This window comes from Protobothrops mucrosquamatus, unplaced genomic scaffold, assembly GCF_001527695.2.
Source record: "Protobothrops mucrosquamatus isolate PMUCROS unplaced genomic scaffold, P.Mucros_1.0 scaffold198, whole genome shotgun sequence".
Classification (NCBI taxonomy): Eukaryota; Metazoa; Chordata; class Lepidosauria; order Squamata; family Viperidae; genus Protobothrops; species Protobothrops mucrosquamatus.
In genome coordinates, this window is record NW_015386554.1 from 157,993 (window position 1) to 173,501 (window position 15,509).

General features: G+C 40.4%; 1 protein-coding gene across 1 annotated transcript in view; it reads left to right on the forward strand.

Moving 5' to 3' along the window:
- Positions 1 to 15,509, forward strand: part of ELP1 (elongator complex protein 1) — a 45,065-nt gene that overhangs the window by 6,871 nt on the left and 22,685 nt on the right. The window contains exons 6-21 of the mRNA XM_015813816.1: positions 742 to 841; positions 1,171 to 1,261; positions 1,691 to 1,814; positions 2,079 to 2,172; positions 2,815 to 3,048; positions 4,100 to 4,267; positions 5,327 to 5,420; positions 6,741 to 6,911; positions 9,110 to 9,216; positions 10,232 to 10,335; positions 11,739 to 11,792; positions 11,890 to 11,995; positions 13,062 to 13,177; positions 14,026 to 14,099; positions 14,211 to 14,289; positions 15,210 to 15,289. Of these exons, the coding sequence (XP_015669302.1) occupies positions 742 to 841; positions 1,171 to 1,261; positions 1,691 to 1,814; positions 2,079 to 2,172; positions 2,815 to 3,048; positions 4,100 to 4,267; positions 5,327 to 5,420; positions 6,741 to 6,911; positions 9,110 to 9,216; positions 10,232 to 10,335; positions 11,739 to 11,792; positions 11,890 to 11,995; positions 13,062 to 13,177; positions 14,026 to 14,099; positions 14,211 to 14,289; positions 15,210 to 15,289 (1,796 nt within the window). The remainder of the gene's footprint in view (positions 1 to 741; positions 842 to 1,170; positions 1,262 to 1,690; positions 1,815 to 2,078; positions 2,173 to 2,814; positions 3,049 to 4,099; positions 4,268 to 5,326; positions 5,421 to 6,740; positions 6,912 to 9,109; positions 9,217 to 10,231; positions 10,336 to 11,738; positions 11,793 to 11,889; positions 11,996 to 13,061; positions 13,178 to 14,025; positions 14,100 to 14,210; positions 14,290 to 15,209; positions 15,290 to 15,509) is intronic.

Sequence of the window (15,509 nt, forward strand, 5' to 3'; positions counted from 1 at the left end):
CATACCTGCCCCTCCCACTAACCGTACCTATCACACCACCCTCCGCCAGCCCCCCAGTTTCCTCCCTTACCACTCCGCGCCCCCCCGACGGGACCGGCCTTGGCCTCCGAGAGGACTCCCCAAGTTCCCCTCGGGCCAACCCCGAACCCCCTAAAAATTTAGCAAAACATCCCTCTAAGAAGGTATATAGTTTCCTCCTCCATTGCTGCTTCACTAACTTTTGTGGGGATTAAAAGAGTTTTATGAATCAGTATTTAATTAATATTGTTGCCTTTAACAGCATCTAAGATCCCTGTGAGTAATTTGTGTGCCTAGCTATAGGGGATGTCAAAACGGTAGGGCTATTCTGCAACTTCCCCTAGGGTGAAATTTTGCCAGATTTGAATTCCATGATCACTATTATTTTAGCGGGCCTACTGAATGTAAGGAGAATTGAGGGAAGACTGATAATGTCTTGAGGCAATATTTGACTCTCTAGTAGCTGAGCCTGCATTGTAGCACTTCATAGAAATACAATTATATTAAAGGAGAATAATTAGATGGTAATGGTCCTTTAGGAGCAAGTTACATATATCAGGGATCACCCTTTACAGGTGATGGGCACCGTTGCAAGTTGTAACAATTTAAAATTTTAAAGCACCTTAAATCTCACGAAATCTTGTGATGTTGGTAAGATTTCAGTCAATGTGTTTAAAAATATCTATATCCAAATTTTGCATCATTTCATATGATCTTTTTCAGGAAATATTGCCTGCTTTACTATGGGATGACCATAAACCTCGGATCAGTTGGAGAGGAGATGGACAGTATGTAGCTGTGAGTGACATTTGCCCAGGAACAGGTTGGTGCCATTTTAAAATAATAGCATGATAATTTCTGTTAGCTTTTGACTGAGCAGGTGAAGGAAGGAAAGTTTTGTTTTGTTTTGTTTTTAAAAAAAAAACCTTCCAAAGTCTCATGGTTGTCCCACATTTTGATGCAGCTTTCCCCAACTTGGTATGGTTGATACCATGATGCCCCACCATAGTAATAAAGAATTATGGAAATTCTACCGAGTTGTAATGATTCTCTCTCTCTCTTTTTCTCTTATTGCCTTTTCTTTCATCCGTTCATGGGCTCCTTGACTTCATCCTCTACCTTGGGAATTATGGGTATTCCGCAAACATTCAGGGGCTCGAAAAGTGAGAGTGTGGAGCCGGGAACTTATTCTACAAAGTACCAGTGAGCCTGTCGTAGGCCTAGGACAAGCACTGGCCTGGAAGTGAGTAAGGAAATATGGGGTGGTTCATGATGTGTATGTTATTTGCTTTCTGATTATAATTTCTTCTATTATTCATCAAGCTAATATTTTACTGAAAATCACTGTTAATTCTGAATCTAGGGTGTAGGATTATGATCCCACTCAATCACTCCTAATCCATTTTTAATGCATTTCTTTATTCAGTTTATGTGGTCACCCATATATGGTTCTTGGTGGCTAACAGAATAAAAAACACAAGAGAAAGATACCATAAAAAGCAACGAATAAAGATAAAACCTACCAACATTGTCAACATTACCAAAATTGGGATTCAGCCACACATAATAATGGATATTTTTTTAGAAAAATCTGTGAATATTTGGAGAATTTTTGCTTGAAAACTTGTTCTAAATCATTTCTTCACTTCTTTCTTTTCTGCTTATATTTCAGGCCCTCAGGAAGCTTGATTGCTTCTACACAGGATAAAGCCAACAAACATGATGTTGTGTTCGTAGAACAAAATGGGCTCCTTCATGGAGAATTTACTCTTCCTTTCCAAAAAGGCCAAGTAAAGGTAGGATGTACTTTTTTCTTGAGGCATGATTCAGTTAACCATCATTGGATCTGCAGACTTTTTTCTCACTAGTGTATCTGATATTATTTCCCTCAGTGGGAGGACAGTTTTTAAACTGTAAGTTGTCTACATGAACGTGTTTGCAGATTACCAAGAGCTGAGCTTGACTCAGAGAAGATTTTAATTTAGTAGTTATGTATGGCATGAATTTTTTTTTATTAAAAATGCTTTAGATAGGCGATGACCCTAGTTGTATTTCTATAGGTAAATGAACTGCTCTGGAATTCTGACTCTATGATATTGGCTGCCTGGGTGGAAGAACTGCAAAGTGACAGTAGTTCTCAAAGAAAGATGTATGGTAAGAACATTCAGTAATCATTTCTTAATTTTACAGAACCTATTGGATTTGTCACAGTCCTATAGTTTTGGCCTACTTTATTTTGGTTTTTTGCACGGCTATTCTCAGCCATTTTTTTAATCTAGAGGGTACCGTATCAAAACTCCAAATATATTATGTGTCTAAGCATTACACTGGAGGGACATGTGGTTTTAACTCTTCTCAACAAGAAAAAGGAGAATTAAAGGGAATCAGTAACTGATTGATGATGAATATATGCTATCAAGTTGATAGATTGATAGTTTTCTCTAGGAGGATCTGTCGCCATTCTAGTCCTTCAGGTTTTCTAATTGTTTTCTAACTGAGTCCATCTAGCAATCAGCAATTGGCAACCCCTAAATCAAATCTGGATCTTCTTGGTGTTATTGCCCTATCTCTTCCCCGAACTATGGCATCACAGAGATAGAAAAAGAGGCAAGCAAACGTACTATGTTGTGTAATTAGGTAGAACAAGTTTTTGTAGAAACCATCAATTGGGAAGAGTCCATTTTATAGTGAGTTTCGGTAGCACATCATCAGTAAGATTCAGAGCTTACACAATTAAAGTACAGTGTACTCTTTACCTCTCCTATGTTCTATAAACATTTTGTCTTCTAATTACAGTCCAGCTGTGGACAACAGGAAACCATCACTGGTATTTGAAACAAAGCCTGCATTTTGGCAGCCTTGAGGGCAGCCCACTTCTTGTATCCCTGGTGTGGGATCAGGAGATTCCCTATCGACTTCATGTCCTCTGTGAACAATGGCTTTATCTTTGCTATGATTGGCAGTGGAGTACTGATCACAGCACCGGTGGAGGGGCCAATGACTCGGCTAGTGTAGCAGTCATTGATGGAGGTATACTTCAAATTTCCCTTTACTGCAACTACAAGAATTTCACAAGAATGATATGTATATCACTTTAGGGAAGGGTTGGAAACATCTCACTGGCCAGTTTATAAAGGCTGGTTAACTAGGTAGACTTGTGGGGATAATGTGATACTCACAAATAACTAATAGGAGAAAATGTATGTAGCTTAGGGTTGAGTTGTTAAGTACCCTCTGAGCTTGGTTGTTTTCTTGCAGCTATTTCATTATCAGGCTTGGTTACATTATCAATGGGGAGAAGAGTCAAGATTGCTGTTGTATACCTTAGCTTGAGCCCTGCCAATCTTGGGAGAGTGGGGGGGGGGGGCGTTGGCCTTCCTCCTTGATGTCTTCTTGATTGGGGCATTATTTTTCCCCTGATGCTGATTCCTGCTTACATGGGTGTTGATTTCTGAGGTGGATGTGTTCTGGTCTACATTTGTTTCCTTCTTAGGCTTTGATTGTATCTTTTGAATGGCAAATTTATATATCATGGTGAATTTTACATAGCTTTCAAAAGATATAGCCAAAATATTTGGGTTGTGTGATCTAGGCAACTTTTGTTATGAAGTTGTTTCAACCCAGTCATGTGTTATGGCAGGTCTCGTGAGAAGAGAAGGCAATGATTTGCTAAACATTTTGCTTTCTATCATTTAAGGACTGCCCAAAACCAATTATGCTTTGTTGTATCTTACTGCTTGATTTAATGCAAGCCAGCAAGTGCAGTTATTGCCTAATCATATTTGAATTATATCATCTGAATATAGATACACACCTATACATACACATACATATACATACACATACTTATATGCACATATATATACTAACTCTTTTACTTACAGATTTGTTTATATTAAACGGTCTTGTTTATTTTTATCCTGGTGTTCGTTTTTTCTATATTTTTATTGATATGTGTATACTCAGGATTTGCATTTTTAATGTTATTAAGGACATATATACTATACGTACACACATACATACACACACATAGACCTTTCTGATGCTTAAACGAACTTTTTCCCCTTTTCATTTTTGAAAGATAAGGTTCTGTGGACAGCCTTTCTTCATGCTGTGGTCCCCCCACCTCTTTATACATATCAGCTCCAGCTCTCCTCTGCTGTCAATCAAGTTGCTTTCTCTACAGAGTCTCAGAGTGGGGATCTTGCTGTTCTGGATGCTGAGAACAAGTTGTCCATTTATAGACTGGGTAGGTAATCTCAATCTTTGACCAACCTTGTCTGGGCTTGGAAGCTAAGTAGTGTCACCACTGGTTAATGTTTGGATGGGAGATCACCAGAGAATTCCAAGCTTGTAAGCTAGACTAGGAAATCAAAGAAACGTCAGGAAAAGGCAATGGGATGCCATTTTGATACTTTCCGGAAAATGACATGGATATATTCACATGTCCACCAGATAATTTGTAGGACTCTTTGTCTTTGATTTTTGTTCATGGAGATATGGTTTCAGTTCTGTATATTGGCTGGAACAGTGGATTGCCTCAGATCCTGCTACCGTTTAAAAACTGAACTATGATATATCTGTATTTGGGGAAAGTCTTGGAGAGAACTCCAGTTTTTCTAACAAACCCTTTTTCAAATGAGGCATAGTAGTAAATTTGAACTATAAAAAGTATGGGAATTGATAGTTGCATTAAGCCCTCCTCAATCAATGTACCTGAAAAATTCAACACAGGATATTCTGTGTAAAAATACAGAAATTCCCTCCAAGGTGTAAGGTGGAAGTCATGTAATGTCCATCCTCACAGGAAAAGCAAGTCAGCCGTATAGGATAGGGGTCCCCATCCCCCAGTCTGTGGACCAGTATGGATCATACGGATGCCGCGCCCACCCCAGCTCCGGCAATGAAAAAAAAGTCACGATATGTCGCGACACGTCACGTGATGTGGCGAGTTTGACACCCGTGTCTTAGAGCAATCATGGAAGAAGGAAGGGACTGGAAGATGCCTGTAAAAAAAAAGACCTATGGTAGCTTGTACAGCTAGTCTCTCTTCTCATCACAGCTTCCATTGTTCAGGAAATGTTTGATATAGAAGAATCACAGCTCATATTTGTCTGGAAATTATAGAACGCTTCCGTTAGAAAATAGTTTGAACTTATTTTTGATCCTGTCCATGTGGTGTTTTATTCGCTAAGCCATAACTTTAAAGAATAATATTGTGGCAATAAAGATAAAAAGCTGTGTGTGTGTGTGTGTGTGTGTGTGTGTGTGTTTTAGCTCAATAATATACCTTATTGCCTTTTGACAGATAATCATCCAGAAATGGACCCTACAGTTAAAATGGATGCAGTTGATGGGAAAAGATTTACAGCTGCTGTTCCTCGGCTGGAAACGTCATACAGGTACTGGATGTCACATTTGACTCTGGAAGGCACTGATTGGAGTCATTGTTTAGAGATAGGAGGGAATGGTTCTACAGAAACACCCCCACCCCCCCCGGTTTCCAGGATGGTTCTTTCTTTTCCTTTTCTAAATTGGAATTGTCATTTGGGAGATAAACATAAAAGTTTACAAAACATAATGAGCCCTGGTGGCGCAGTGGTTAGAATGCAGTACTGCAGGCTACTTCTGCTGACTGCTGGCTGTCTGCAGTTTGGCAGTTCGATTCTCACCAGCTCAAGGTTGACTCAGCCTTCCATCCTTCCGAGGTTGGTAAAATGAGGACCCAGATTGTTGGGGGGCAATATGCTGACTCTGTAAACCGCTTAGAGAGGGGCTGTAAAGCACTGTGAAGGAATATATAAGTCTAAGTGCAATTGCTATTGCTATAATCCATAGTAAGATATAATTAGTAGAGTTCATTCTTCTGTCTCTGGTCACAAAGGTAGGGCGTAAGTTAAATAAATAAGAGTTTGTGTTTGCATAGATACTGTTAATGCTGTGATCTGAACTAAGAAGCCATTCAGCTATGTTAGGTATGATTCCCATAGCTTCTGGCTACCTGATCCATACTGGCTGGGTTATCAGGACATCTTGAAGCGTGTAGACATCACATCTTGAAGCCTGTAGCTGGGAAGGATCCCTTAAGATAGGGGTCTTCAAACTTTTATGACTTGTGGACTTCAACTCCCAGAATTCCTCATTCAGGCACCCCGGCTGAGGAATTCTGGGAGTTGAAGTCCACAAGTCATAAAAGGACCAAGTTTGAAGACCCCTGCCTTAAGAGTATGAAGTAGCTTTCAGGTTTGTTTCTCAGAGGCAGTTCTTCCTAGATTTTGTAACACGGCTTCCTCCGATTGCTCCACTCTCCAGATGTGTGGCTTCACTTCAGAGAATTGCCAAGAATTAGATCACACATCTGGAGAATTTGCCAAGTTTGGAGAAGACTTGCTGTACACTTCCTCCCAGTCAACATATAAAATAAGTGAAGTGGTTTAAAAGCACTGCAGTTGAATTGACATGAGAAATAGGTAGCATAAAGTTCCTATGAAGTCATCCATTGACGGTGGCAGTGAATATCCACATGTAAATTTACCCCTGACGAAATTGTAATAACTACCATAAAATACGTATACATCAGGGAAACTATTGTAGAGTCACTGATATTTCGGCGAGTCTATCTTTTCTGCCTATTTGCCTAGATATATTTTAGAAAATTGTATAATTTAGCATTAATTACTCATCTAAATGTCTTTGACTTGGGGGGGGGGCAATTATCACAGAATTAACCTGCGTGATGACAAAAGAGGAAGGAATCCACTGTGGCTTCGTTTTCTTACTTGGCTGCAAGATGACTTACTCTTAGCTGCCAGCCAGGGCTGTTTCCCAACGCGCACAGTTATTCATCATCTGAAGATGGGATCCTCAGGACAAGAAGGATGTGTCGATATCGGGTACTGGACAGGTTTTTATGCTTATCGTATTAATGAAAATCAAACCATTTTTTGTGTGGTTCTGGATTAAAAGGCAACTTTTCTCCTGAATGCTTTTTTTCCCCTTTTCTTTTTTGAACTGGTTAGTCGAACTAGCTTAGAAGCTTTGACAGGATGAATGCTGGTGATGGAGGCAAGGTCATTCTTCCATATTTATTTTTCCCTCTTCTAGCTTGCTGATGTATTTCTAAAGCATTAAACAGTGTTGTAGTAGAACAATCCCTTAAGGTGCATGATTGGTTGTGTTAGAAAATGCTCACAGTGTGAGGTAGCTTGTATTTACAGGTAGTCCTTGACTTACAACCAGAACTGAGACCAGAATTTTCATTGTTAAGCAAGGCAGTTATTAAATGAGCCAGGAAACCCTACACCATTTCGGACAAATGGCTGTCCAGTCTCTTCTTAAAAACTTCCAGTGTTGGAGCATTCACCACTTCTGGAGGCAGGTTGTTCCAGTGGTTAATTGTTCTAACTGTCAGAAAGTTTCTCCTTAGTTCTAGGTTGCTTCTCTCCTTGATTAGTTTCCATCCATTGCTTCTTGTCCTGCCTTCAGGCACTTTGGAGAATAGCTTGACTCCCTCTTCTTTGTGGCAGCCTCTGAGATATTGGAACACTGCTATCATGTCCCCCCTCGTCCTTCTCTTCGTTAAACAGACTAAATGACCTCCAATGTCCCTTCCAACATCATCATCATCATCATCATCATCATCATCATCATCATCATCATCATCATCATCATCATCATCATTATTATTATTATTATTATTATTATTATTATTATTATTACACTTGCAGTTGTTAGGGTAATAAGTTAATAAGCAAATCTGGCTTCCCCATTAACTTTTCCTGTCAGAAACCTCCTGAAAAGATTGCAAATGGCAATGACATGAAACCCAGATACTGCAGCTGTCATAAATACATGTCAATTGCCGAACACTCAACATTTTGATCGTAACTGTGATGGTTATAAGTGCGAGTACAAGTTGAAAGTCACTTTTTCCAGTTCCTGTTGTAACTTCAAACGGTCGGTAGATGAATGTTGTAAGCTAAGGACTGTGTAAATTGGCATTTTTATGGATAACTTTGTAACACTTTTTTGTTAATGTGCAGTCATACTATAAATTATGTCAGTCAGACCCAGGGGGCTCAATGGAGCACCCAGGAAAGCAAGTATTAGTGCTATCCCGTATCTGTAAACTGGTAGTCAGCTTTCACAATTTTGGTACACTTTGGAAACCTTTAGAAACCATTTCTAAGTTGGCAGAAGTTGCTCCAACGTAATAAAAGCTATTGGCGTGCTGTGCTGATGTTGAGTCTCCCAAGGAAGCATAAGAACAGTTAAGTACCTATTCCAAATGCCCTTCAATTTCGTCTTCCTGTCATTGCTATTATGGTTGTGCCTCGCTTTAGATTCAAAGGGCAAAATGTGATTTAGAGCATGGGATTTGCATGTAGTACCCATCAGGAACACCTTGAACTAAACTTGTGTGGCAACCGAAAGGGCCTCTGTGCGAGCCCAGGAAAAGATGCAGCTCCTTGAATGAGTTTCTAGTAGATGTTGCACCTGGCCCATGTACACCGGCAATCGTATTTCGCCCTTTGGATTTTAAGTTTGTACAACCCAAATTTGTATTAATATTTTTGAGGTACCCATTGCGATTTTGTTGTAGAGAGTTTTTATTGCCCACATTTGTGCGTTGCCCTTCTTTCCCAAGACTCAGGGTAGCTCATCCCCTTTATCCTGGAAAACAAGCTAGACTGATAACTAGTAACTTGCTCAATGTGAAATTTACAGCTACACTGAGGACCAGAAATCAGAAACCTTATAGTTCAATACTCTGTACTACATGTAGCCCAGTTACTCCAGACCTAAATACCCAGGAATCTTTATACATCTGATATATCTTAGCAATGGGAATAATAGTAGTTACTAATATTTCAGAAAAGTGCATTGTCAGAAAAATTACTGGAGCAGTAGGGGCAGCGATCTTAAATTAAGGCTCCATACGGCTCAGTTTACAAGTGCTCTATATTGAGGTTCGAGCTTCAGATAATTCCACTTCTTTTCTCTGTGATCATTGCTAACACTTGTGTGATTGCAAGATGGCATTCAAGACATGAATTGACCCACTTTCTCCCTTTTCTGGCCCTTCTTATAGGTCCCCTGTGAGCGTTGATGGTGATGTGATCAGCCTGTGTTGCAACCCGAAGACCAAAACAGTAGCTCTGCAGCTTTCTGATGGGCAAATCCTGAAGTATCTGTGGGGTATGTGTGATGTACTCCACCGGTTTGGGCTTGGAACAGAATCCAAGTCCTTGGTCCACCTGGGAAGGAACTGCTTAGGTCTTTGTCACCCATGAGACAGATTACCCAGTAGCCAAAGTTAACCAAGGCAGAAAACACTCCAGCTGCCTCTTCTCCCTAGCAGTGAAAACAGAATTATGATACTTGGAAAATATAAACAAAGTAATGTCCTTCCATAATATTAAAAACTATATGTTAGCTCAGGGGTCTTCAAACTTGGCCCTTTTATGCCTGGCTGAGGAATTCTGGAAGTTGAAGTCCACAAGTCATAAAAGGGCCAAGTTTGAAGACCCCTGTGTTAGCTCATATAGCTACCTCGTGTAGCGGTATTGGATGGATATGCTCTGTTTCAGTTTAAGGCAATTTCAAATGCTCAAATAACCTGAACATTCATGGGCTGATTTTGTAATTTTCTTGCAGGATTCATGTTCCAATTTGCCAAATCTTCTCCCTGTCCAATTCCCAAGGCCCAGACTCCTGGACTAGAGAGAACTGCCTTTCGTTATCTTCTCAGAAAGAAGAGAAATTGCACGATAGTTCTTGTATACAGAAGCCTTGATTTGATTTGTAATGCATCTTTGGGGCCCAAAACTTTGCCTGACTCTGCTTTATTATATTGTACAATGGTGCATTGTGTATGTGAAACACAACCTGCATTTTGAGGTTTCTAGTAATCTCTCTGGAGATTTCAGAGCATGAAAAAATGTTGGGCAGATTTGAAGTGAAGGGGGTTCCTAAGGCCCAACTATCCTACTATGTTTCTCTGGTCAGCTTCCCAAACATGTCAATTATGGCCATTCATTATCTATGTGCAAAGATTTGGGGGCAGCCTCTGTTCCTGTATTAGAATGCCATCTTGGCTGAAACCAACACAATTTCCAGGATATGAAGCTAAATGAATTAAATTGCACTTACTAATATATATCCCTGGTTTTCCTAAAGATTGATATTCAATCCTCTCTCGCTTATGCTCCAGGAGCTGAAAAACCAGTTGCCATCCCCTGGATGAATAATAATGGTTCTGCTGTTCAGTTTCCATCCCCTTGTATGCAGACGGAAGTAGCTGTAATTGATGGGGAAGTAAGTAAACAAGTGTGGAACTCTTGGGCTGTGCCAATAGTCCACCATGCATCTCTCCTGGGTATCTCTTGCTTAAATCTGTTACTGTTTTTCCTAATCCCATTTATACATTATGAGTAGTAAAGCGCAGAATTGCTCATGGCACATAACATCTTAGGGTTAATATACTTTCTGCCATGCAGGAATTATCAGTTGTGATAAATTGGCTTGCTAAACCACTGTTGTGCCATCATAGGTAGATCTTGTTTCCTGGAGTCTTTAACTATGATTGATTGTGGAAAGACCAGGAAAAGAATGAAAAAGGGACTAGACCGAGGTAGCAGGCAAGTCAATTGGCAGCTTCTCTCATAAATGGCAACATGATTTGATGGCAAGAAACCTGGGAAGAAACATTTCAAATCATTGAAAGATATGCCTCCTTAATTAACTTGCTACAAATGAGGGTGGGAAATTCCTCTTAAATTTCCCCAAAGTTGTGCATTTAATTCAGACTGTCCTATGGAAATCTGTATAGTTCTTGCTACCTTGATCTTGCCTGGCTGCTTGGAGCTTGACAGAGAAATTTGCATACTTAGTGGTCAAGTTCTCTGGGCTTCAGGAGATCTACTAAGTTTATGTAGCAAACTGGAACTAGCTCTATTTCAAAAAAATCCACATAGATGTTTGAACTCCGTAAATTTCCATGTGAATCAGAGCAGTCGTTTTTGAAATAATGAAAAAGGTTATGTGAGAAACAAGAGAGAAAGTCAAGGAAGCAGTTTGTCTTCTGGCTGGAGAACATGAGAAAATGTAACAGGCAACAGGAAGAAGGCTGAACTGCTTAATTTCTATTTTACTGTGTTTTTGCTAGAGGAAAAAGTGATCCAACCTGTCAGAAGCTACACCAGCTAGGCGAATGCTTTATGTCAATACTGTACCTTGAAAATTCTAGAAAAGATAATTGAGCAGAGAGTGCAAGCCCTTAGAAAGGAGTAAAGTGATTACTTGAAGCCAGCATGTTTGTTAAAAATAAGTTGTGTCAATGTAATAATATCATGTTTTTTGACTTAGTGACTAAATTACAAGCTAATGCTGTAAATACAATGTTCTTAAACCTCAGTAAGTGGCTTGATAAAGTTGGCCCTAACACACACAATGCTCCTTCCTCCTCTTCTTTTTCCCCACAACAACAATTCTGTGAAGTAAGTTAGGCTGAAGGAGAGTAACTGGCCCAAAGTCACCCAGCTGTCTTTCGTGCCTAAGGTGTGAAACTAGAATTCACAGTCTCCTGGTTTCTAGACCAGCACCTTAACTATGACACCAAACTGGTACTCAGCAGAATTAAGAGCATTGATATAATTCTGGGTTTTGGTTTGCTTGATCTGTTTTCTAACTCTGGTTTCCATTCTGCTTTTCTTTCTTAGGAAACCATATTTGGCTTGACTGACAGATGTCGTTTTTTTATTAATGATACTGAGGTACGGATTGTTCTCATGGCTTTATGTCATCTGCTATGTCCATAATTCTTTAATGTCCCCCCAATCAACTGGCAGTTTGATTCTCTGCTTTTTATAGGTTTCTTCAAATATTACGTCCTTTTCAATCAGTGATGAATTTCTCTTACTGACCACACATTCCCATACTTGTCAGTGCCTGCCTATAAGGAACACATCCCTGAAAGGTAAAATCACAATTTCTTATCTCTTGACCATGTGCACCCTTCTCCAACTGTGTTTGTTCAATTATGAAGAGCCATTGCTTGTGAGTTGTCCAAGATCCTGTTGGACTCCTGCATTTTTATGGTCATTCACTTTTTTCCATGGGAGAGTAGCAGGGAATGCTACTGAATGATGAACCTGGCCAGCCCCAAACTTTACAATCCCATTTTCAAAATGCCAGTTGAAATGTTGGAACATTCTGCTGTATGCAGGTTGCAAAATATTATCATGATGAGAATGAAGGTTATAGTGTTTCATCCTGGCCTTGCCTTCCTTTGCTGCATTGCCTGTGTACCCACACATTTTAGCTTGTCTACACCCGAGAATGTAGGGATTGAAGGGATACAGCATGCATGTTATTGGGCAGGTGCATATAGCAAGGTGGCCAAATACAGCCACCTATTTCTTTGCACAGATTTGATGGATGGATATATACACATTTACATAGGAATAGGCCAGGTAAAACGGAGGAAGAAGTAGAGTGCTTTTATTTATTCAACAATGTCACTTTTTCCAAGATGATCAGAGTATTCTTTTTACCTATTAGACCATGGACCTTATTAAGATATAAGTTCTTAAGGAGAAATCTCAATTAAGGTTTGGATCATGTTTGTGTCCAACCTCACCATAGGAAGGACATAATGTTTGAGTTCAGACCATACTGATTTAATTGAAAATAGTGTCTTCGTGACATTATAAGTTCTCTCTCTCTCTGGGAAACAAAGAAATATTGATGTTCACATGACTGAGTACCACTACAATTGATCCTGAGGAGGTGGGGGAGGATTAACCTGAATAATTCTTAAATATATCTTCCTAGTTAACAGTTCCATGATGAAACTTTACTCCTCAAGATCAGACACGGGGACTTTCTAGTCATATTCCAAATTAACTACATAGGATTTTTACTACTGCCTTTAATGATTTCATACTTTAGTTTTGAGTGCATTTCTATCCTATTCATAAAAGCTAATAGAGCTTTCCAGTTTGGAGGTTGGGCTTTTATGTTATTGACTGTGGCGCCTTCAGCTTTGCAAACAGGTCTGGGCAGCACTTCTCTTCCGAATAGCGAGACTCTACGGAAGATTGAAAGAGGATCCCGGATAGTCACAGTTGTGCAACAACACACAAAGCTGATATTACAGGTTAGTGCTTTTTCTTTGTACACAAAAAATGATTGTACAGAGGAAAAGACTAAATTTACTTAGTCCTTTATTTTTCAATGAAAACTAAATTGAAATACTCCTGTCAGCCATCTGGCTGTTGTTGCAGTATACCTTTTGGGCAGCAGCCTCATCTATACTATCAGATATCTGCTCGTAAGGAAAAACAGTAGGTTGGATGGAATAAAGAAAAGTGTTAATTCAAGCATAGGGCATCACCTTATTTACAGTCCAATGTAGTACAATCTATCAGAAATCATAATGTGTTATTTTCCTGCTCATATGAATTGGCCTAGTTCAGGGATAGGCAACCTTGGCTCTTTTATGACTCGTGGACTTCAACTCCCAGAATTCCTGAGCCAGCCAACTCTGGGAGTTGAAGTCCATGAGTTATAAAAGAGCCAAGGTTGCCTACCCCTGGCCTAGATAGATAGAAATCTATTTCATCTCCTATTAGGGGCAGCTTTATTTTATAAGATAAATGTGTTCCTAGAGGAGGAGCAAAAAGATACGGTTGTTGTGTCTCATTCCATATGGAGACTTCAGAGTCGGTGTTTCAGCAAACAGACGTGTAAGACATGCAGAATGGCCTGAAGTTCAGTAAATGCTCAGCTAGAAGTATTTTTATTGATTTATTTAACATATAATCATCATTTTCATTAGCATGTTCAACAGGGCCAGTAGATTTTATGAGTTCCATTCCAAACCACTATTGAACTGAAAACTTGATGCTCCTTGTACTAAAGGTGTTGTCAAGTGGCTACAGATCGTAAGAGCCCTCTGTGGGTCCTTCTCTGCTTCATAGTGAATTTATGCTGGGCTCTCTACAGGTGCCAAGAGGAAACTTGGAAACTATTCATCATCGAGCCCTTGTTCTAGCTCAGGTTCGCAAATGGCTGGATAGGTGAGTTGAGCTGACTAACTTCTCTAGGTGTTGGCCTCAGAGAGGCTGTGTAACCTGAGGTTTCCGCCGTCACGTTAGAACTGACAAACTCTGTTCTGCCTCTCCTGCTAGCCTCCAGTTTAAAGAAGCGTTTGAATGTATGAGGAAACTGCGAGTCAATCTCAACCTGTTCTATGACCACAATCCAAAGGCGAGTAGAAGCTCTTGGCTTAGCTGGCATCTTCTGAAGGGATGGCAGATAGACCGGAAAGGGACTCAAATGATTGTCTTTCAGGATGAGGACAGGGAGATGGCACCTCTATTTCTGCCCCCACTTGTTCTTTAAAGAATCATCAATAAATTCACCAAACTCATAATGGGTTAATGGCATGGAGGGTGGTTAATATATCTATATCAGTGGTGGCCAACCTATGGCACGGGTGCCAAAGGCGGCACTCGGAGCCCTCTCTGTGGGCACACATGCCGTTGCCCCAGCCTCGCCTCCCTCCACGACCCCCTCCTCACTAGCAGCCCCCCTGGAGGAGAGTCGCCCCTGAGCGTGACCCACACGGAGCAGTGCAGCCAAGGACATGGCAGCCAGGCAGCGTAGACAAGACTGTGCCCTCACGCCCCATCGCACACAGTTGATGCTACAGGGAGCGAGCAGAGGGCGTGGCCACCATGGTGCTGCTGGGCTGCCTGGGCGATCTGTAGCCAGCCCTGCAGGCAGTGAGTGGCCCTGCAGGCAGGCGGGGTGGGGGCAGGGTAGGGGCGGGGCGGGGCAGGGTGCAGTGGGGGTGGGGCCAGTTTTTGGGCACTCGGTCTCTAAAAGGTTCACCATCACTGATCTATATTATCAGGAATAGCTCTGAAGCAAGATATAGACTTGATTAGATGCTAAGACATTCCCTATTTTTTAATCAAAGTTAGTGGATTGGGAAATCTTGCTGTTATCACAACACAATATAATTATTTTCCAATATGTAGAGTGGTTGCACGGGAATGATTCAGGTTTTTCCATCAGAACTTAGTGAGCGATGAAATTTGGAGTATTTTTTTCCATTTTAAATAGATGCTTGTGCAGCATATGGCAGTTTAATGAAAATTTAATGGTGTTTGCTTTCTTTTCAGGCTTTCTTAGATCACGTGGAAACATTTATAAAACAAATTGATTCTGTAAATTATATCAACCTGTTCCTCACGGAACTGAAGTGAGTATTGGTTTGCTTAATAATAAGATTGGCTTTTAATACAGAGCGTTAATGGTATCTTACACTTTGAGGAGGGTTTTGAAACGGTGAAAGGGGTTAGGAGTACTTCCTTCCAGTTAGTAATCTTTCTGTTTTGAAATTTGCTCCCTTTGGTGCCAGAAAAAGAAATGGTACTATAAATGATTTTTCCATCACCATCAAAGCTACTCTGTGTTTTTAA